We start from the raw sequence: 21,613 nt of genomic DNA, 5'->3' as shown, positions 1-21,613 counted from the left end.
TTTGTATCAAAGGAGGGTAGGGAGGAAATCAGGGTCTCCTCCTGCTGCGTGGTGGGAGTGCCCTGCTGCAACAGGGGTTTTTCATTCCTGCAGTCACTGGTGGTGTTTGCAATCTCTGTCTGCCTAAACCACGCACACATCCCTTTGTCTTTTGTGTTTGTGCACAAAGTGTAGAACTGCATTGATTGCTTTTAGTTTTCTCATAGTTCAGGGCCTATGGAGCCTTGAACTTCTGACACCAAGATGAATTTGTGAACAAGCTTCTGCTCTTCTTCATTAAGTGTATACCTGGTCCTGAATCTTACTGCCTTCAGCTTCTAAGAAAACCTTTTGATGAGAAGGTGATATATGAATATTACTTTGGTGCTTTTAAGGAAAAATTAATGACGCCTCAGCCTGTGCAGGATCCAGCAGAAGCCTTCATTACATGAACAGCTGTAGAGCAGCTGTTAATGGACCCATGTTGAAAACAGAGGAAGGCTCAGCACAGCTGCACTGGCACACTTGATTGCTACTGTCAGTTGGCTACTGGAGAAGCTGGGTGCCAGTCTTACCTGCTGGAAAAACAATAAGAATTTGGAAAAATAAGATAGGATTTTTAGAAATGGAGGAGGTGTTTGGGGTTGTCTCTGCAGAAAATATTTTCCAGCTTGTTATCTGTGTGTCTGTGATGGATGTTTCTTTGAGTGTGGGCCTCTTCTTTGAGCAGCGTTCTGGGAGACCTGCATGGACCTGCAGGTATGCAAATTGCCCTGTCACCACCAATTGCCAAGCAGGGCACTGGGACTGCAAGGCACCCAGCATTTGGCTTTTGATGGTTTCCCAGTCATAGATGGGCTTTTTGCCTCTGAGGCAAAATAAAAAAAACCCTCCCAGTAAGTGGTGAGCAAGCAAGCCATCAGATTCCTAGTCTAGTGCTGATTTCTTCACGTAGTATTTAAAATACAGTTTAGATTTCTGTTTGTGTTATTACCTACAACTGATTTTTTTTTTTCCATTCTTATGTTCAAAAGTGTGGTGTTCTTTTCATTTGCCTCATTTCATATAACCAAACTGCGACCATTCAGATTTCCTGTAGACATAAGCACTATTTCACCAAGTTACCTGAGCTACCCTTATGTAAAATATCTTTATTAAGCTGGATTTTATAATGCTGGTCTTTCAAAGGAATAATTTTTAAAAGCCACTTGCTACATTATCACTTGCCAGGCAATTATGTGGCATGGGGTTGTGTTTTATACAGTGATTTCTTGATATGAAGTACATGCTTAACTAGCAAGTACTTATGTCCAGATAGTAGCTTTGTTAAATATAGAGCAGTTACCAGAATAAGAAAGAGCACGACAAAACAAGTAGGGCAGGAAATTCTAAGTGAAGTGGATATAATTCACGTGCAGGGACATTTGCTTAAGCAGTTCAGCTTCGCAAACCACAGGAAACACAGTCAGAAAGGTGCTACTGGCCTTGCACTGTTGTGAGATTTCTTTTGTATCCTTGTGTGAAGAAGGTGCAGTTCCAGACATCCTGTTGGAGATTTATATGTTTACAATAAAGACTGAATACTGTTTACAGTATAAAAATTTCCTGACATAGTAATGCAGGGCATTTGGGGAATGTGTCCCTAAACTGTACTTATGGAGTTAAAAAGCCATTAGTTGATGAATGAGTGTGCTTTTTACTCACACTGCATCACGCAGCATGGGCTGTGGGAGCACAGTTCCCTTAGGAGAAACCCGCAGGGTGCAGCCAGTGCACGCATGAGACACTGGAAAGCACAAACTGCTGGTAGTCCTTGTCCATCTCTGAAAGTGCTGCAGCTTACAACAGCGAGAAATGCAGTGTAAAACAGGAAAAGAGGGCTACGTGATGGAAAGTAATGCTCTGAGCCTTCCTCTACCTATTGTATTTTTCTTTTCTGATGTTAAGAAGCTATAAAAATGATATTCTTAATGACTCCTGCTCAGCTTTGTTCCCACTGAAACTCATGGTCAATCATCAATAAAAGAGAATCAAAAGTTTTGAGGGTCTCCCCATCAGAATAAAGTATGGAGGTCTCACCTCCAGCATGCATCAGGGGAGTTACATGCGTTAGAAGCAAGGGCTGGGTTGGCACACACTACTCTGCTGAATTCTTGGCACAGGATTTCTGCTTTTCTTCCTGCTCTGGGTTGACAGTGCTAGTTTTGGCCTTTTGTTTGGACTTTGTGCAGAACTTCAGAGCAATGTGGAAAGGCTTGACCATGCAGAGAGCTCTGGCAGGTCAGAAGTGGCAGTAAGGAAGACACAGCAACCAGGCTTTTAGATGACATTCCTAGCCAGCACAGGAACTCAGTGTGCAGACAGGAGCTGGGAACTATCCCTCCATGCCTGAGGAGGGCAGAGCAGGAGGACAGGCATTCAGCAGTTGGTGCTGAGAATCAAGTTAAATGCTGATGCTCCATTCAGGAAAAAACAGAAAGCACAGTGGAGCGGAAAAGACCTTGTTCTTAACTGAGGAAAGAGTTTTCATTGAATAAAGTGTTGGAAAGGTACAACCAGGGCCGGCAATGGAGATTTTTCCTTTTTCTGGATGCACAGCTTTTGCCAGTGACTGTGGAAAGGACTCTGAGGTACTTCAGGATCGTAGGACAACAAGAAGCAACAATGCTGTATGGGTGTGATGGGTATGTGGTAGAAGTGTAAGTGCAACGTGAACCCGGGGTATTCAGAGCACGTAGGGAAGGCGGAAGGTAAGTAGGTCATTGTGACAAATGAATTCAATTTGAGCTGCAAGCAGCCACTATCAACCTGTGCCACTCTCACACCTGTGACAGGAATTGCTTGAAGTGACCCAGTCCTTCCCACACCTCACTTCTTATGATGTCTCTGCCTAAAGCCACATTGCAGGCTCTTGGCAGAGGGTGCCAGTGTCCCTGCGACCAGCCTGACCAGCCTGAATGCCCTTGCAGTGTTGGTGGGGCCTCAGCTCCCAGTAGCCCCATGGACACCATCCCAGCAGCAGTTAGCAGGGCCATGCATGGGCAGTAATGGCAGGGCTGGCAGAGGGGCTGCTCCAGTACTGGGTCACTGCAGCACTGAGTTCTTGGTCCCCAATTTTTTGCTGGTAAGTCTAAAGGACACATTTTTTACTGACAGAAATGTGTGTTTTATACAGGTGTGTGACCTGTTCTGCTCTGTGTAAGGCTGATTTAGCACTCCTGGCTTTCCTCCAGCTGGAAGCGCAAAACTCCTTTGCTGTTTTCTCACCTAACCTTCCCAATGAATGAGTTTAGTCCTGTTTTTACACAGGAAGAAGAAGGATCTGAAGGGACCCCTCATTCAGCTCTGTGAGAGTCGGTGTTTGGTGCTGTCCCATGCCAGCTGTGTGATGTTTGTCTGCATACCCAGCTGTCACTGCTGGGCTTTCAGCAAAAAACTGACATCTTCTCCTATACCCAGCAGATAAGATCATTGTGTACAATAATCCACACTGATTTCCACATTTGAGAAGCGGCAGAAATTCAGTCAGGCAGGGCTGACTCCTGGCGTGGCTCAGCCAGCACTGCTCCTGCTCCAGTCTCACGTGGCCTAGACACAGTTTTTGCCAGAAGCAGGACACAAGTAGGCAAACAAAACCTTTAATTCACTTTCCTGCATCGTTTCCCTCCAGACATAATCTTGCTTTAATTAAATCACCTTACTCTAATGAGTGAAAATGCGAGCTGCAGATCATATTCCGCACTGAATTCTTCTGCAGCCTGTTTTCTTAAACTTCCTCTCTTTGCTGCTCAAGGTCTTTATGCTGCATGCCTTGTACCGAATGCTCCAAAGACTAATTGAAAACATGATGGAAGGCACAGGAGAGCACGAGTAAAGAGCTGGTCTATATTTGTAGCTTCAAATGTCAGTTCATTACCAAAATCAGAAATCAGCTGATGCAGAAAACTCGTTATCACCTCATTTAGAGTGCTTATTTCTCAAGAGACAAAAAAGAATTGCCTTCTGTGACTTGTCCAATGCAAATATGCCACGTTTTACCATACGCACTGGGATTTGAGATGAAGAGGGTTTTCTTTAGGGTGCGGTATCTTTAATACTTTATTTGATTTGTTTATCTGTGTTTGTTTAAAATCTAAAGCAGCTAGAACTCATACTGCTGTTAGTTTTTAGCACTCTTATCATTATTTGCCTAGTTCTTGTATGCTTTGGTTATTTGTTTGGTTAAGGCAAAATGAAATGCTCCGGGGGGACCATGTCTACAGGCCCATGAGCTCAGTTGTGCCTTTCCAGCGATTACTGCGCTGTGTCTGGTTTGCTGTTTTGGGGCTTGGATTCCTGTCTGCAAACACATGGTGCACTCAGCTGCTATTGGGGGGTGATATCAAAATGATTTCTGTACTGATACCAAATTGGTGCTGTTAGGAGCAGTGAGACAGTCGTTGGGGCATCGTGCAAGGCGGGTCTGCCAAGCCTTAGTGGGGCAAGGTAGGATGTGTTAGTAAGCAGTGCTCACACTGATGGTACGTCATCTGTGGGAATACTTCTATACTGCTAGAAAACATCTTGAATTTGGGGAAACTTGGGAGAAGAAATAAGCAGTGTGTAGTAGAGTAAAACAAAGATGTAATTGCAAGAGAAAACTGCCAAAGTTTGTTAATCTCAGTAGGTGGAACATTACTCCCAGTGGGCCAGACCTGGCCTTTGTACATCACTGCACTGCAAACCCTGCAGGGACTCGCATGCATCCCAGCACAGCACTGTGTGATGTACAGGGCAGTTGGGAGCACGGCCTCACATCCCCGGGGTGCCAGGGCTGCAGCTGCCATGCTCTGGTTTCTGGTTTGAGAGGCAGCCCAGCGCTCGCTGCCCACTCACGTACTGACAAACTCATTTCAGAAGTAGTTCGATGCAACTTCTCTAATTTTGCAAAGCCTGCCTGCTCCTATTTCCCTTCTATTTCCCGAGGCTCTTTTCCAAAGCTATCCGCGGAGTTGTTTGCCATCCGCACCACCCTCTCCATTGACACTCCCCGGCACACCCTTGCGGGTAGGAGGGTGGAAGCGGCCGCGGGAGAGCCCGGGCCCCGCGGAGGGAGGCAGGCAGCCCCATCCAGCAGGTAGGCGCGGCGCCTTTAAATCGTCCGCCATGACGCGGGCGGCGGTTGGTGGGGGCCGTGTGTGGCGGCGGCGTCACGCGGGCCGGGAGCCAGGCGGGGCCGCTGCCCGCTGCCACACGGAGCCGCCTCCGAGCGCCCCGCTGCCGGCGGGGGGCTGGCGGCCCGGGCTCCGCCGCGCCGGAGCAGCGCGTAGCCATGCTTCGGTATAGTTGCCCGTAGGTAGGTCCGTCTGTCTTGCTTCCCCCTCTCCCTTCCCCTCCCGCACGAAAAATAATGACAATGTGGTGCCACGCTGCCTGCCGGAGATGCTCGTAAGATGGTGCACGCGTGTCACGCAGCGCCCGCCGGGAGCCCCCAGGTGCGGGCGGGGTCGCGGCGGCTCCGTCCCGGCCCGGAGCCGGCGGCTGTCAGCGCGCCCACACCTGGGCTGCGCCGAGTGCTCCGGGCTCCGCGTGGAAGGAGCATCCTTACTGCCAGTTTGGTGCTGCTATCTGGTGCTGGTAATCGGCTCATAAAAGGTCCTTCCTTTCCTTTTATTTTTGTTAGCAGCGCCGTTAATTGCTATCGTTTGTTTTTTGCAAAGTTTTAGCTAAAGAGCGCGATTTCCCCGTTCTGTACTTCCCCGAGCTCTCAGACGTACCGCCGGCGTCCATTAACCTACAGCGGGAACATCCCGAGCCCGTGGGTAGTTACGGTGCTCCCTGACATAGAAATGCCTTTGAGAGCAGAAGGAGGAGGCTGGGCTGCTTTCTGTGCCTTCCTTGGGGCGGTGGGAGCAACCAGCGGGCTGGCTTTCCTTTCCTCCCGTGTCCTTTGTACGGTCCTTCCCCCTTCCGAGCTCGGTGTGCATGGAGGCAGCAGCGCAAAGCACAGGAAGGATGGGCTGGTGGAGAAGGTGCACAATTAGGCCTCAGGAGTTTTGGACTCGTTCAGTGACTTGCCTTGCTAGCTGGTTTGTGACTGGGGTAGAAATCGCATTTCTCATCGGTGTTTCAGATCCCCATTTGTAAAACAAGGGCGTAGATTCCCAAGCCTCGCTAGCAGTAGGGTTGTGCTTCTGCTCGGGGTGACTGAAGGCACTGAGAGCACGCTTGGTATCCTATAACTGGTTATAGGCATATTGCAGGCTGGTCTTTCTCTGCGTAGTCAGGATTGTGTTAGTTTGAAAAAGGATCGTATGTGATGCTTCGTGACTGAAAATCAAGGAAGATGCAATTTCCTGTGTTCAAAGCACAGGCAAACTTTTCCTAATTCATTAGTTATTACCGGCTTTGCCAAGGTTCTGAGGGAAGTGGTCTTCCACAGCACTTTGCTCTCAGATGGAAACAGTTGCATTTCTATGGAATACTTGTTTCTGTTGTGTTTGGTTGTTCTTTTCATACTACTCGTAACTAAACGCAGCTTTTTTCCTGTTGGTAGCTGCTGAGGAAACCTCTCTTCTCCATGCTAACTGTTGACATGGAAAACAAGGAAAATGGTTCTCTGGACGTCAAAAAGTAAGTGATTCCTTAAAGTTTGTTTTATGCAAATAGCATGTGAATTTTGATTGTATTTTTCCATTGACTTAATGTGGATGGCAAGGGTGGGGATCTCCATCTTTGCTTATTTCTACCAGTCTGCGTTCTCTATTAGTTTTATTGCATTTCTACTTTGGAATAAAAGAATCTAGGGCACTGAAGTGATTTAAAGTGGTATGCAGGAGGATAGTACAGCAATGGAGAGGTGCGGAAGCTAATAAGTTGGTAGTATTCCTTTTTCCATTGTTTTCTTATCTCAGCTGGAGACCAAAGCGAGTGGTAGCACAGCAACCAATACTCTGCCCATGTTCACCTGTTTGCTGTTGTGGGGAAAGCTCCTCTCACCATCCACATTGATGATGAGGTGAAATTCCTGAGGAAGGACTTGCAAAAGTCCAAGCAGCAAATGGTGCCTGAGGTGTCTGTGCTTTCTAGAACCAATGCCTGATGGGGAGAAGTGTCCCATGTATGTGTCTCCTCTCATTCTTTTTATCTCCCTGCTGACTGTCCAGCCATCCTAAGCTGAGAAGCAGCACGTGCCCCTTCAAAGCAGATATTTTATGCTATTTGCTGGAGAAGCCCCAAACAGATTCCTTCTTCAGACCTATGGTGGTAATAAGGGAAAGAAAGACATGATGTACGCTGCTCTGCAGGTTTCTTCAGTGTGGTGGGCTGCAGGCTAAGGGATAGGAACTGTTTTAGATGTATTTCTTTATCTTTGAAGGTCATCAGTTCTTCAGTTGGGATCGCCAGTCCTAATCTAACTTACTGTCTGAAAAGTGAAGTTTTGTGTGGGAAAAACAGCTAAGTTCTGTTAGGCTTATAAATACTCTGTTGATAAGTAACACTAAGAAAGGAACTAGAGAGAGCTTGTCACCTGTCCTGCCAGACTGCAGCACTTCTATGAAGCTGCACCTCATTCTTGTCTTTCACATCCCTTTGCCAGGAGTTGTCCTTGAAAATGTGATGATGCTTAGGTTCCCCAGCACCAAGTAATGTAAACAACAACAATAATAACAATAATAGTGATGGTCTCTTTGGGATACTGTTGAAATGCATGATTATGATACAGCATCAAAAGATCTGCTGGTAGCCAATAAAATTTGTATTTTTCCCCATTAACTCAAGAGTTTGGCTATACCACACCAGTGTAAAAAGTGTTTCCCTGTTAAGTGACTAAGCATAGATTATGCCTCTCAGAAGCCACCTTCAGTTACCTGTTTTTCTTCTGCACCTGAGACTCCATGGCAGAGGCGAGAAGGGAAGCAGTGAGAACAAGGACAGCTTTAATCTTTTTCCCCCAAGGCTTAGGTGATAAAGACTCAACTACTAATTGCAATGGTGGCTTTTTAAATCTGGTTGTGATTATAATTAAACAGAGCATAAGCTGTGGTTTCTAAAGAAAAATATATAGTATGTATGTGTGCCTATCTACTAAGGAAGTATTTGGCACTTCCTTGAAGAGGTTATAAATAGCTTGGATAAAATCTGTTTCTTCACAGTTATATTTTTCCCAGGCCTTACTGCTTCGGCCACATGATGGCAATAAAGGTACAGGGACAGTGGCAACCAGAAGACAAGTCAAATCTTTGTTTGTTGTTAGCACACCTAGTATCTGATTATAAAGCCTAACATACTAGTTCTCTTAAGTTTTTAGGGCATCCAGAATGTCTGGCATAAACTGGTATATGGCTAAACAGTGGCTCTTATATATTCCCTTTTCTTGTCTAAGGAATAGAGCCATATGCAACAGCAAGGCAAGGAGAAGGCTGTCTAGAAGCCAAATGAGCATCTGTGTGGGTAGGTGATTTAAAATCCAGCCAGCCCCTGACAGTACACCACATGCCTGTGAGTTTTCTGCAGCTATAACTGTGGAAATGGACTCTGCTTGAGGTCCAACATGATGCTATTCCAAGTAGGAACTTGCCATTGTTGCTGGGGTTAGGAATGACTAAGGTGGAGCCCTTGAAGATGTTGCAGTTGGGCCTAGGATGGGACTAGACCAAGCACTACGTTCCCTGGCAGTAAAAGAAGAGCTGTGTGAAGAATCAATGCTCTTGGGCTGAAATACATTGTGGGGGGGGGATCATAGTCAACTTGAAATGAAAATGCTTTGGGAAGTAAGTAAAATACAGTTAAGTATTTTGACAGATTGAGTCTTTCATTTACTGTTTAGGAATAATTGAATTGTTCTTTTAGCTTTTTTTTTTTTTAATATTGAGTTTTTTGGGGTTTAGTTTATTTTTGATTTTTAGTTAAAGATGTGTCATTGTGAGTATCTGTGTTGGGGGGAAATCCAGATATAAATATAATTCTTCAAATCTTGGTCCTACAAATATACAGAGGTTTTGCATGGTGCTTTTCACAGCGTTTTACTTCTTAAGCCTCAGAATGGGTACAACACCAAAAAAAAATCAAAAACCTTCAGGTGCAGCTCTGATAAAGTTGGATAGTCTTATTTAAAATTTTGCTGAGTGTTGCCTTTCTCTGCAATCCCAATCGTAAAGTTGTTACTTCATGAGCAAGAGCAAGAACCTCTGGCCTTTGCTCCTTGCACTGAAATATGTATATACTCTGTGATAATTTCAAGAAACTGCTTTTAAAAGGTCAACTACAAATACAGTGTGATATTGAGGCTGCAACGTGAGTCTTTGGAGCCAGAATTTTGTTGTCATATTGACAAGTGTGTTTCAAGAATTAAGAGAGAAGTAAAAATCATGCTCACCTTGTTCATGTGGTCATAGAAATAGAAATGTTGTAGAAATGGTGATCTAAAGCACCTTGTGTGATTCTACTTTCATCTCTTTGTGGCTGGTTTTAAAAAAATAATTGTCCCTTGAGTTTGCTGAAAGACATACAAGTCTAGAAGGAACGGAGGTGGTGAACGCTGGAAGAGGAAAATTTGAAGGACAGAACAAAAACTTTGTCAGAGGAGTATAATCTAAGTTTACTTTCCATCTGGTACTCTATGGTTTTGTAATTTCTTCATTAACATTATGGTTAAACATCTGACCCGTAAGCATGGGATGTCTAGTTGGAGAAGCATCTTGTCCAAATTTATTTTCTACTGAATGACATCTTGTTCTTCATCCTACTACATTGCTGTAGGGCAGGCAATCAAGCTCATCACATGTTTCACCACGAGTTTGCAGATACACAAAGGTTATCTGAGATAATATGATGGCAAGCTGAGGATAAGAAATGAAGGGTTAGAGTAGCAACATGAATGATTGGTTGGTCTTGCTACTGTGGAAAGTAATTGCTTAAGGTCAATCATAGAAAGAATCTGTTCTGATTGTGTTAAACAGATATTTTCTTGCATTCTTAGTTGTTCAGAAAGTCCCAGGATTTCTCCACAGGTAAGTCAGAAAGAAATTTTGGAGGACTCTCTATATTGAGCAATTAATGCAATCATTGGTGCCTCTATTTTCTTGTTTTATGAGCCAAAGATAATTTCCAGTACTGTAACCCATGTTACAATATAGCACAATCTCCTCTTGGAGAGGAGTAATCTGCATACTGCAATTCTACGTAGATGCTTGATAGCTCAAATCAAACTACAGAGGTAGCCTCTGTTCTGCAAAGGCAGCGCACTCATGGGCAAAGCTCCTGATTGACTGCCTTTGGCTGATGTGAATATCCATATTCTTCTTTTCTGAAGGGAGGAGTATGTCACTTGTCCCTGGTATCAGGTCTTTGAAGTGGAACAGAAGAGCAGTGATTCTTCTCTATTGGAGTGGTGGCAGGTGTGTTGAGGGGTACTATTCCTGGAAGAACAGATAAGGGAACATACATGGGTTGTCTACAAAGAAGCAGGAGGGACTCTACAGACAAGTAGTGATTATTTGTTTGGGTTTGTATGTTGCAGTTCAGTAGAAAATGGGAGACCTCCAGATCCTGCTGACTGGGCTGTTATAGATGTTGTGAATTATTTCAGGACAGCTGGATTTGAAGAACAAGCCAGTGCTTTTCAAGAACAGGTAAGTTTGCTAGGAAACACTTTGATTGCTGCCACCTTCTCCCATTGCACGTTTTTGCCATGGGCCCAGTGATACCTTGTTAAATGGAAAAATCCCACATTAGGTGATTGGGTATAAAAACCTGTGGGAGTTGAAGATTGTCATGTTACAGGATCCACATAATGGGATGAAGTATGTTTGAAATGTCATCTGAAAGGTGAGGAATCTAAACAAGTTTTCTCGCTTGGACTGGTTTAAAATGTGGATGGTAATTTCCTTCTTCCTAAGTATACTGTGCAAATACTCTCATCCAAAGGTTCCTAACACAGTAATTACTTTTGAGGATATCGAATGAAAAGGGCTGCTGTGTTCCACAGAACTTGACAATATATGTGAACAGGGAAAGAGTAAGTTGGCAATTAAAGGGAGTAATCTTCTCAGGCACAGGAGCAGCATGTTTGTAGGACTTCCAATCTGATGAAGCGACTGAGGCTTGCAGAAGGGTGGTTGTAAGTATCAGGAAGACCTGGAGAGTTTAGATCCTTGAACTGAACAAAAGCTATGAGTTGGAGAATTTTCCATCTGCCTTTATATGTCAAGGAAAGGCTATTGGAGAAAAATCAGTTAAAGGGACAGCCATGGACTGCTCTCCACAGAAAAACAAGTGTGGGAGCATGAATCAAGTTTCAGAAATGATTTTTACAACTTTAGCTTTTGTGGTATTGACCCCAGAGTTAGGTTCAGTATATGGTGTTAGTCTCAGTATAATAAGTGCCTACATTATAAGCACACTTTCTGATGCTAATGAATGGCTTCTTTTGGCAGTTTTGCAAAGAGCACAGCTGTTGTATAGCTCCTTGGTAGCTCACCTAATCAGCACACTGTTAAAGTGCGTTAGTGAGGAAAGATAGGGGTGTTTGCTTACTTGGCTTGTGGTTCACTTGTTCCATAGGGACGGATCATAAAACTGCAGATTATCAATTCAGTACATTCTGTAATATATCTGTAGGTTTGTGTGCAAGTACCAGGAAATTAATTGTCATGATAGTTTGGATGGGGCTTTGGGCAACTTGGTCTAGTGGAAGGTAACTGTGCCCACAGCTGGAACTCTAGGTGATCTTGTAAGATCTCTTCCAACCCAAACCCTTCTGTGTTTTATTCCATGAACATTTTTGTTTAGTTATTAAAATGGATGGCTTGACTTTCCAAGGCCTGAGCCAGAGTAAGATATGGCCAACTTTGCTGGAGAACAGTACATCTAAACTGAAATAGAGTTACTGTTGATCAGAATAATCTTGCTGACCTTCTGCACCTGGGCTGTGAAGTCCCATCTGATTGGAACTGATGAGTATAAAGAAGTATCTAAATTTAGCTCTTTGTTCTGGGAGGTGAAAAGCCTGGTGCTGGCTAATTTTCTGGCAGAAGGCAGAGAGGTTTTTGCTGCAGCTGCTAATAATTTTTGAGAATTTGAAGATGGGTAAACAAACGAATAAAGCCTAAGTTTATCAACTCCTTAATACCAGCAATTATGTCTCCTCAACAACCCTGGAAACATGACATAAGAAAAACACAAGCCAAGTAATTGCAGCCTCTGGGTTTTTTCCTTATTCTGACAGATACCTCTGACTTTCATCACGTGCCTTAACCTCTCTAAATACCAGCTGGCTTGTCAATAGTACTGCAGTAATTACTACTGATCTTGCAACAGGAAAGTGAGGCTAGCTCAGGAGTTCTGGCAACGCAATTTGCAACAGCCTGGTGGAAAATAGCATGTAGAACTGACAAGTACAGGTTTTGTTAGTATTCTGCAGTGAGGGCAAGTGGCTTCAGGAGGAAAGATGCAGTAAGTTTATTTTTAGCAACATATTGCCAAGGCTCTGCTAGGTTAGATGGGCAGTAAGCTGCCGTAGGCAGAAATATGGTTTTGGTTCTGCTACTAACTTCACTTTATGCTAAAGCTTTGGAGAGAAGCTGACAGGTGCCACCAAGATATAGCCAGGAGATGTGAGATGGACATTTGAGGTGGAAATCATTGCCACTCCCTTCCACTTCTATTTACTTAGCAGCATAGAGAGCAGCGAGTGCTCTCCAGGCAAGAACTGACCCTTCCCTTCTGCTTCAGGAGCAATTCTATCTCTATCCTCTTAACAGCAGTGTTGTTTTGTTTCCTCTGCGCTGTTTAGAAGACACTAATTTTAACTCTGTATACTTATGGTATTTGTTATCAGGATCTCACAGGCTCTCCAGGTATGGCAGTCACAAGGTGTGCAGCTGAAACTGTGGCCGTCTCTGGTTTTAAATGCCATTTGTTCTGCAGCTTGTCTGGGTCTCAGAATCTGAAATTTGTTTGATCTGCTACTGCCATGGATATATACTGGAAGGGGAACGAGGCTGTAAGTGGTGAAGGGAAGTATCCCAGTTCACCTACAACACTGAGAAATTGTTTTCCACTGAACTGTTTTAGAAGGGTTAGCACAACCATTTTCTTGCAAGACATCCATAGTTCAAAATGTAATCTCAAGAAATATTAATATGTTCAGCTTCTACGTAACAGTAAGTCCACACTTCTAATGAATCTAAATCTGGACTCACATGACGCAAGTGACTCAAAGGATTTTGTAAGATGTGATTTTTTTTTTTCTTATACTTTTAAAGGAAAACGAAAAAAACATTTTAAGGACTACAGAATGTTTTTAGTAACTGTATTGTAAGTGCTGGTCGGGCATGATGAGTATATGATGGTTATACATTATTCTTTCTTGGAGTTTCATTGATGTCAGCAAGCTGTAAGAGCTCTCTGAAAAGATTCAACTGGAAGATGTTGCCCAATATCCAAAACAATAACATCAAGCACATTTTTCCAGGCAAGCCAAGAAGTTGGGCACAGAGGATCACTGAAGAGAGTGGCAGACCAGATGTGGGTGAGAGTGTGAACGTCTTCAAAGAACTGTTATCTGCAAGTACATGGCTGATATTTCTCTAGGAGCCTTGGGAGCACAGGGGGCTTTGGCTTGCTCGAAGATGGATTCCTTGTGACGTGTCCTGAGATGTGGTAGTGCAATGCTTGACCCTTCACTACTGCCACACAACTTCTTACCATTAGTACTGTGTTATGCAGCTCAGCCTAAGGAATCCAATGATAGTTTGCTGGCCCTTGCTGCAGTGCCTTACCAGAAGGGAAACAGGTTTGATATTAGCTGGTATCTGCTGCCGTCTTCTAGCAGATCCACGGCATGGAGGAGCATGTGAGCATGCTGGCTGGTATACTTTCTTGTCAGCTGTGATGTAGAACACTGCAGTTCTCAGTCACTTGGAGAAAGAGCAGACTTGATTCTTGACTGGTCGTGTGGGGATTTGCTGAAGACGATAAATTGACTATTGCAGCTGAGGAATTACTGTTAGCTCTAGATGTGCAGAGGGATGCCTCTCTAGATGGCACTAAAAGGGCATGACAAAAGCTGGCATTGAAGTTGCACCCTGAAAAATATCCTGAAAATAGTGGAGTAGCAGAGAAGAACTTCACAGAAGTCTCCAAAGTCTTACCTGATGCCAAAAAGTGAAATGACAATGGCAAATCTATGGAAGCAGTTTTAAGGGGAAAGAAAACAAAAAGAGGTGGAAGTAAACCATAAAATAGACATAGAGATGTAACACACTGGAATTTTAATACATATCTACTCATTCCTACCCAGGTATGCTTAGAGGATCAGTCTTCTATTCAATTAAATCCTTAGGTGGTCTACTTCCCAGCATTTCTTAAATCCATGGGGAATCCTGTGGAAGAAGAAGGAAAAGGAAATAAATTCTCTCTACCTATTCATGGAGTTTCTCCTGTTCCAGGTACTGGATTTTCTTCATCTGGATCCCTCCAAGCTGGAGGTTGTTCTTACTCCATAACGTCATCGAACAGCAGTGGAAAAGGCAACTTCAGATCAGTCGTATCAATGAGCAAAATACTCAGTGGTGTCAGAATTTCCACAAAAAGAATTGTGACAAATGGAAACAAGAAAATATCAACTGTTTTTAACTATTAACATTCTCAACAGAAATTGGAAGGAGGTACCTGTTATAATTGGGTAAAAAGTTATTGGAAATGTGATTTTTTTTCAGAAATACTGTTACACTGTGCTCTTCTGGAGGGATTAGCAGTTATATCTCTTGGTAAGGTTTTAAAGAAATTCCACTTTCAGCGGATATTTGGTTATAGTATGCTTTTTCCATCAATCTTGTATTTTTAATCACATAATGGGAGAGATCAGTTCGGACAAGTTACTATAGAACTCTAATGTTCCTTCTTTGTCATTATTTCATGTTAAATTGTAACAAAAATATGATCAGTAACATCTCCAAAACAATATTTAATATTTGTAAGAAAGATACTGCAGTGGAACTGTTCTGTGTGTGGTATTTATCTATGGTATTTATAAAAACACAAAATCGTGGTAATATAGAGTGATGGACAACAATAATATATGCAGGCATTTGAACTTGTTGGCTATTGATGCCAAATTAAAATTTATTTTTTAATTAAAAGTAGAAAAGAATGCAGCAAAGTAAAGCCAGTGCAAGAGAACATCCTATGTTAAAGACTTTGGGCTGTGATGACTTGTGAGACACCAGTCGATGCACTGCTCTGTGGATGTAGCTTGTTTCTTGGGTAGCGCAGTGATAGAACTGTGATGGTGCAAATAAAAGAATGGTCGTGTGTCTGAAACTGAGGTGGGAGTTGTGAGATGGGGATTCTTTCTCCTTTTTGATGCATGGAGAATCATTTACAGTTAATTTGCAAACATATGACAAGGTTATCAGATGGGGGAGAAAAAAAAAGTCTGCAGGATTTCTAATCTAAATAGGTCAGAAAGCAAAGATTTGAGGAGACAAAAAAAAAAAAAAAAAAAAAAAAGAGAGAGAGAGAAAAGAATGAAAACCCTATGATTTAAAAGTGGAATGTAGCCATTGTGGAGATTCAGCCTGGGAAGTTGCTGCCTTCTCCACTGTAGTTGAAGGAATTTCCTTTGGAGTGCTGAGCTCTGCGGCTGGATCCTTGTAGAAGTTCTGATTGCAGGAGACTCCTTTTCTCTGCAGGATGTGTGGGAAGTCGGCCGTTTAAAGCAGTCACCTGAAGTTATTAGCAGGTGCTGACTAGTCCAAACTTGTACACTGCTGTCAATGGTAATTTTGAAACACATTTCACTGCCTTCTCCCTAAGTGTGTCCTTTGCTTAATGGCTGTTAGTTAGGCAAGCTGTACGTGTGCCTATTAATTTCAAACAGATGTACAAGGAGGGAATTTTGAAATGAGACTGATTTGGGTTTTCTGCTTGACTAAATAGTATTTATGCATTAGTCAGCACAGTTGAGCACTTGAAAAACCAAACAGCAGATGTTAGCAGCTACAAACAATTATTTCAGAAAAATAAAAGGCTACTATTTCTTTTCTCACTGATCCTCTGTAGTAGTCTTCCATTTGTTGCATGATTGTTCTCAGCTATTAGATCTGTACGTTTTCTTTATCAATTCTTTAATTCTTCTTATAGGAAATTGATGGCAAATCATTACTGTTGATGACAAGAAATGATGTACTGACTGGACTTTCATTAAAACTGGGGCCTGCGCTGAAAATCTATGAATATCACGTAAAACCTCTACAGACACAACATCTAAAGAACAACTCTTTATAGCGAATTGTCTAATTGGGGTCATGTTGTGCCTCAAACAGTAAATAAGCAATTTGGTTTCATGTGATGGAACTTTGTAAAGAGAGAATATATTAAGAATTTAAACCAAATTTAGATATTTATCCTATTGGATAGAGTTGGCAATATAATGTATACTGAGTCTGAATTGAGAGAGGTGGTGTGTATTTTTCACATAGTGCATAATGATTTTCTCTTTTAGGGTTTGTCAGTGAGCATGTTGAAATAGCTACATCACTGTATCCAGAACAAAAGGGAGGTATGTCATTCTCATTTTTGAGCCAGCGTGTTCTTAATATCATTATTTAAATACCAAAAAATCAAACAGAAGAAAAATAAAATAAAGTTTATGTGCATCTTTGGGAGAGATAAACCGTTGGAGGTATCTTCTGGTGTACAATAAAGACCTACTAAAACTATTACTACTTGTAATACTGGGATGGGACTGACATTTGCCAACTCACCCTTTTTTGCAGAGGGTCCTATTTTGACCTTATTAAGGTTTATTTGTGGTATGCCGCAATGTTTAAAGCTGTACATAAAACTAACATAACCCCTTCGATAGCAGAAGGTGTTGCTGACAGGTGAAACTGGGTTGTGTATTTTTTGCTGTCTTCTAAATTTTCAGCTTGTTTTCACCTGTTTTTAACGGTAGCTCTATGTAAAGTATGGTTGGTTTTTAAAGTTTGTGTTGCTTTGCAAACAAAAGAAATAGATCGTTCTTTTTTAATTTATGATAACTTGTTTTCTAACATTATGCAGAAATTTGTTAAACAAACCTGCACATTTTTAATATTGTCTGTCATTGGTGTTGTAATGGTTTATTTTTTTTTAATGCTTTACTTAACAGTTTGAATACTTGTTTTAAAAACTAAAAGAAGCTGTCTTGTCACCATACATCTCTGTTAAAAGAGAGAGTCTTGTTCAATCTGTTTGTACCAGTTCCCTCCTTGATAGGTTGCTTGCTATAACCCAATAAAGCATTGCTTATGTTTGAACTCAGTTTACTTTATAGATCTTTTTACTTTCTGTTTCTTTATTATGTTATATTGGATTTCCTGATTTTTTTTTTTCCTACTTCTCCATTAAAACAGTACCAAAACCTTCTGCATATTCTTTGCTCCTGTGATTACTTTTAACACCACCTACCAAGATATTTAAAGACTTTATTTTTGCTTTTTCTTATCCAGTGTTACATACTGCTGAAGGAGAGAATTTGAAGCATTGGTTACATTCACCAGTAACATCTGCACTTCTCTTACCCTTTTCTAGAGCTGTCTTTATTCAGAGGTGCTGTGTTGGCACTGCTACAGCAGAGTGAATTATCCCTCAGTGCCTGGGAGATAAAGTACAGGTACTGCTTAGCACTGTCCAGACTTGTCATCTTCTCTGGCCCAGAGAACTTTGTGATGACCTCTAAAATGGGATGTGGAGTTGCATAAGTGAGACTTAGCAGATGAGCTAGGAAGCAGGAAATAAGTGGGAGTGTGTGCTAAAACTGAACATGGTTTGGGAGGCAGCTGTGATGGGATTGGAAGGGAGAGTAGGGGTGTGGTGATTTCAGCCAAATGGGGACAACATTCTGTGACAGCAAAGAGAAGCTCCTGTAATCTCCTGCCTTAGGTAGTTGTCCTGCCTTCACTTTGATTTGGCCAAGTGCAAGGTAGCTGTGGATGCTACAGTGGTAGGAGAGCTGCTTATATTTCTAGTATTGCCATCTGGAAGGGGATAAAGCCACATATGTATCTGCTCTATAGGTAAAACTCATGGCATGTGCTATGACAAACTATACAGCAGCGTGCTTTCTTGTATAGTTTCTAACCTTTACTCCGTAAAACGTTTATTTAGATATGTGATAGGATTCTGGGGTGTATTAACCATTTCTCTTCCTTTCCCTCAGAGAACTGTGCTCTCTTTGGGTATCTGTTTGTTAGCAGGTTTGTAGGTCACAGTCTGAATTCTTGTTACAACTTTATTGTTTATAATTTGGTAGCAGCCAGGGATACCTACTGGGAATAGAGATCTTGTGGAAGGCTTCAATCAAATAGAGAGAATCATCTCTGCCCTGGGGAATTTTCAGGTACAGCCTATCAGGCCAGTCAGAGGCTGCAGCTGAAAAATTACACGTAAAATTTCTCTAATTATTTTAATACAGAATTAGATCTACTTACGGGAAGGATTATGTGAAGCAGCTGCCTGTAGCTGTCTGGAGATTCCTACCTGCCCTGAATTTGTAGAATTGTTGGAGTGGAATACACCATGCTATGTTACCAAAGGATGAACTGAATATTCTCTTTTCCTCCATTTGAATGGTTTGGTTTGGTTTGGGTTTTTTTGGTAGATCTATGGATGATATCAAATTAAAAGATGTTCATTCCATCAGGAAGCAAAAATTTTTGCTGTACAGCTGTGAGGACTCATTTGGTGATTACTGGGTACTGTGCTTTCTTTTAATGTGTTTTAATGACTGCTGTGGTTTAACCCAGCAAGTGGCTAAGCACCACACACTCGTTTGCTCACTCCTCTCTTCCCAATGGGATGGAAGAGAGAATTGAAAAAAACAAAAGCAAACAAAAAAACAGCAACAACGAAGAACTTGTGGATTGAGATAAAACTATTCACTAAGATAGAGAAAAGGAAAAGGAGAATAAATATGACATATATATGGTGATTACTGAGTACTGTGCTTTCTTTTAATGTGTTTTAATGAGCAAGTGAATTGGATTAAAAACCATCCAGATTGTATTCTTCCCTTGGTCAATACTGTGAACTGGTTCATACAAGTAGAGATCTTACAGATAGCTCAGTGCAAGCATGGAAGGGAGTTTGGAGTATGTTATTCTGAACTATAACCATTTCTTTTCCTGAACTTTATTGTGGTTTTCTACTGCTCTCTGAGCTTTCTAATGCTGCCCACAGAGGTTGTGGAGTCTCCTTCTCTGGAGATATTCAGAACCCTCCTGACACTTGCCTCTACAGTCTGTGCTAGGAACCAGGGGGTTGGGCTAGATGATTTCCAGAGACCCTTTCCAATCCCTGCGATTCTTTGATTTTCTTTGTGTAGGTGACTGTCTTGATTTTGTCCATAACATATTCCTTGCTGTTTCTGTAACAGAAAGGTAAAATATTTTTTAAAAAGACTGTATAGTCTGAAAGAGGAAGTAAAAGCCAGATTATTTTTAGCTACCATTTGTCTTCCAGAAAACACAGCTGCTGTTGAGATGAGAAAGCAACTGATGGGCAGTACTGGATACCATGTCAGAACTGTGGTTCTAATAGTGGCAGAGCTATGCAGGGGTCCTGGTTAAAAGCCAACTTTGTGCTTTGGGTGCCCAGTGTCTGACTGCTCAGCTGATACTGGGTAGAGAGTGACAGTAGTCTCAGTGCTGCAGGTCTCCCTGCTATCACACTGAATGGGTAATTTAGAGACTCCTCCATCTCCTGGAGGCAGCATGAAGGAGCAAAGCAACGGTCAAATCCCCTGCCCTGCTGCCAGTTAGCACAGGAACAGGGAGACGTACTGCAGCCAAGATCCTCCTATTTGCTGACCATCATGGAGACCAAATCTAAAGAAGGTAGAAATGGTTTTAAGTTGAAAGGGGAAATGGTTGTAAGTTGAGGGATGGAAGATTTAGGTTGGGTGTCAGGGGGAAGTTCTTTACTATGAGAGTGGTGAGGTGCTGGAACAGGCTGCCCATAGAGGCTGTGGATGCTCCATTCCTAGAAGTGTTCAAGGCCAGATTGGATGGGGCCCTGGGCAGCCTGGTCTGGTATTAAATGGGGAGGTTGGTGGCCCTGCATGTGGCAGGGGGGTTGGAGGTTCCTTCCAACCTTGCCATTCTGTGATTCTGTGAAGATAAAAAGGAATTTGGTCAGGGATTGGGCCCAAATAATGTAGCTAAGTCCCATTTTCAGGAATTATTTATCCCATTGTGATCTGATTCTAATTGTCATATAGAAGATTTGGGCTGCTTCCTATTGTCTAAATGCTTACATTGGAAGGAATATGTTCACATGCATGACTCAGGTTTTGCAGTGCTGGATGGGGCTACGCTGAGATGTCTGTAAGGACTGCTGAGTGTCCGTGTGTGTGGAGATCTATAGAAGCCACATTACAAGAGTGTATGTGTGCTTTTAGCTACAGAATAATTTAAATCAACAACTAGTTGCTTCTTTGCATCCTTGTTCTGCCATGAAGTTTAATCCATTACTACTTTGTAAGCCCACAGATGAAGCACTAATAGTAATGACAAACAACCTTCCACTTAGTGCAATTCATTTCTCACCAGGTAGAAAGAAAGTTGGTAGTGAAGAGCAGAATAAATGATCTGCTTTGCTTAAAAAGGGCTAAAGATTGAGATGTGCAATATGAGCCTTTTTTCCTTTTGTTTTTATCACTTGGTAGTGAACTGTCATTTGAAGCAATGCTGATCACTTTTTGAGGTAAAATTGTCTGAACTAAAATATCATTCCATATGATGTTTATATGTATATGCAAGTAGGAAATTGTTTTATTTCTTATTTCACAAAGAGTCAAGTACTGATTTGTTTGGTTTTTTATATTGCTCTTTATTTGCCCTTGAAAGATAAATTAATAAATTATAAGCACCTAAATATAGAAGAAGTAGCAAGACATAAGCCCAAGCCCACAAGTACAATACAAATCAAGTCAAACAAGGTAAGAATGCACATCCCCAGCAAAACCTATCAGTGTCACTAATGGAGCTTTCAGAATCAACAAGTGACCAAAGAACAGCAGATCTGGGGCAGATTCACTCTGTGGTGTCATTTGTTCTGTTGTTTCTGAGGTGTTGTCTCAGGATTGTGAACAGTGCCTTCCCTTTACAACTGTTAATCTTGTTCACCAAGGCAAGTTCCTGTCATGGGGTATGGTGCAGGACATGTTCTTTTTCAGTATTTCTGAGCTTACCCTCTGTACTCAGAGAAATGCTGAGGAGGCACGAAGGAAACCAATTTGCAGTTTTCAGACATAACTTAGGGCACTTCCAATTGGATTTGCTGTCTCTGTCACATGGAATTCAGTGACAGTGAAACTGGGAGAAAATGAAAGCAGTGGTTAGAAGCTGTTAGAAGTTGAGCAGGATTTCTATTGCAAATGTGGTAGCTGCCGTTTCTGAGATGAGAATTGCTGGTTCTGTAGTTTTATCTCAATGCATCCTGTATTTCTGCCTCTTCCTAAGAATAATAGGGTTACTTAGATTGATTTCTGCCTGCTCTGAAGTCATGGTGAGATTATTAGACCAAAGAAAGCTATTTAATTAAAATTACAGAGATAGCCCAAATCCTCAAACACCTCAATGATTAATATAAAAGTAATTATAAAGTA

At 42.1% G+C, this 21,613-nt stretch overlaps 1 protein-coding gene across 4 annotated transcripts; it reads left to right on the top strand.

Annotated features, from left to right (window-relative positions):
- Window positions 1-5,240: 5,240 nt before the first annotated feature.
- Window positions 5,241-17,268, top strand: SAMD13 (sterile alpha motif domain containing 13). 4 transcript variants are annotated; one of them, XM_042874108.1, is made up of 5 exons: window positions 5,241-5,314; window positions 6,515-6,591; window positions 10,481-10,592; window positions 13,436-13,492; window positions 14,412-16,200. In XM_042874108.1, the coding sequence occupies exons 2-5, from the start codon at window positions 6,539-6,541 to the stop codon at window positions 14,466-14,468; spliced, it is 279 nt and encodes a 92-aa protein (XP_042730042.1). In that variant the 5' UTR covers window positions 5,241-5,314; window positions 6,515-6,538; the 3' UTR covers window positions 14,469-16,200. The 4 variants fall into 4 exon arrangements, 2 of the variants coding, with proteins under 2 accessions (XP_042730042.1, XP_042730040.1); XM_042874106.1 differs by lacking the exon at window positions 13,436-13,492 and having other exon boundaries at window positions 16,108-17,268; XR_006179482.1 differs by lacking the exons at window positions 5,241-5,314; window positions 6,515-6,591 and having other exon boundaries at window positions 10,509-10,592; window positions 13,436-14,263; window positions 14,412-14,493.
- The last annotated feature ends 4,345 nt before the right edge of the window (window positions 17,269-21,613 follow it).

The sequence above is a fragment of the Lagopus leucura genome, unplaced genomic scaffold (assembly GCF_019238085.1).
Source record: "Lagopus leucura isolate 7727_CA_CO unplaced genomic scaffold, USGS_WTPT01 Super-Scaffold_100009, whole genome shotgun sequence".
NCBI classification, from domain to species: domain Eukaryota; kingdom Metazoa; phylum Chordata; class Aves; order Galliformes; family Phasianidae; genus Lagopus; species Lagopus leucura.
This window is presented reverse-complemented; position numbering and strand designations above follow the sequence as displayed.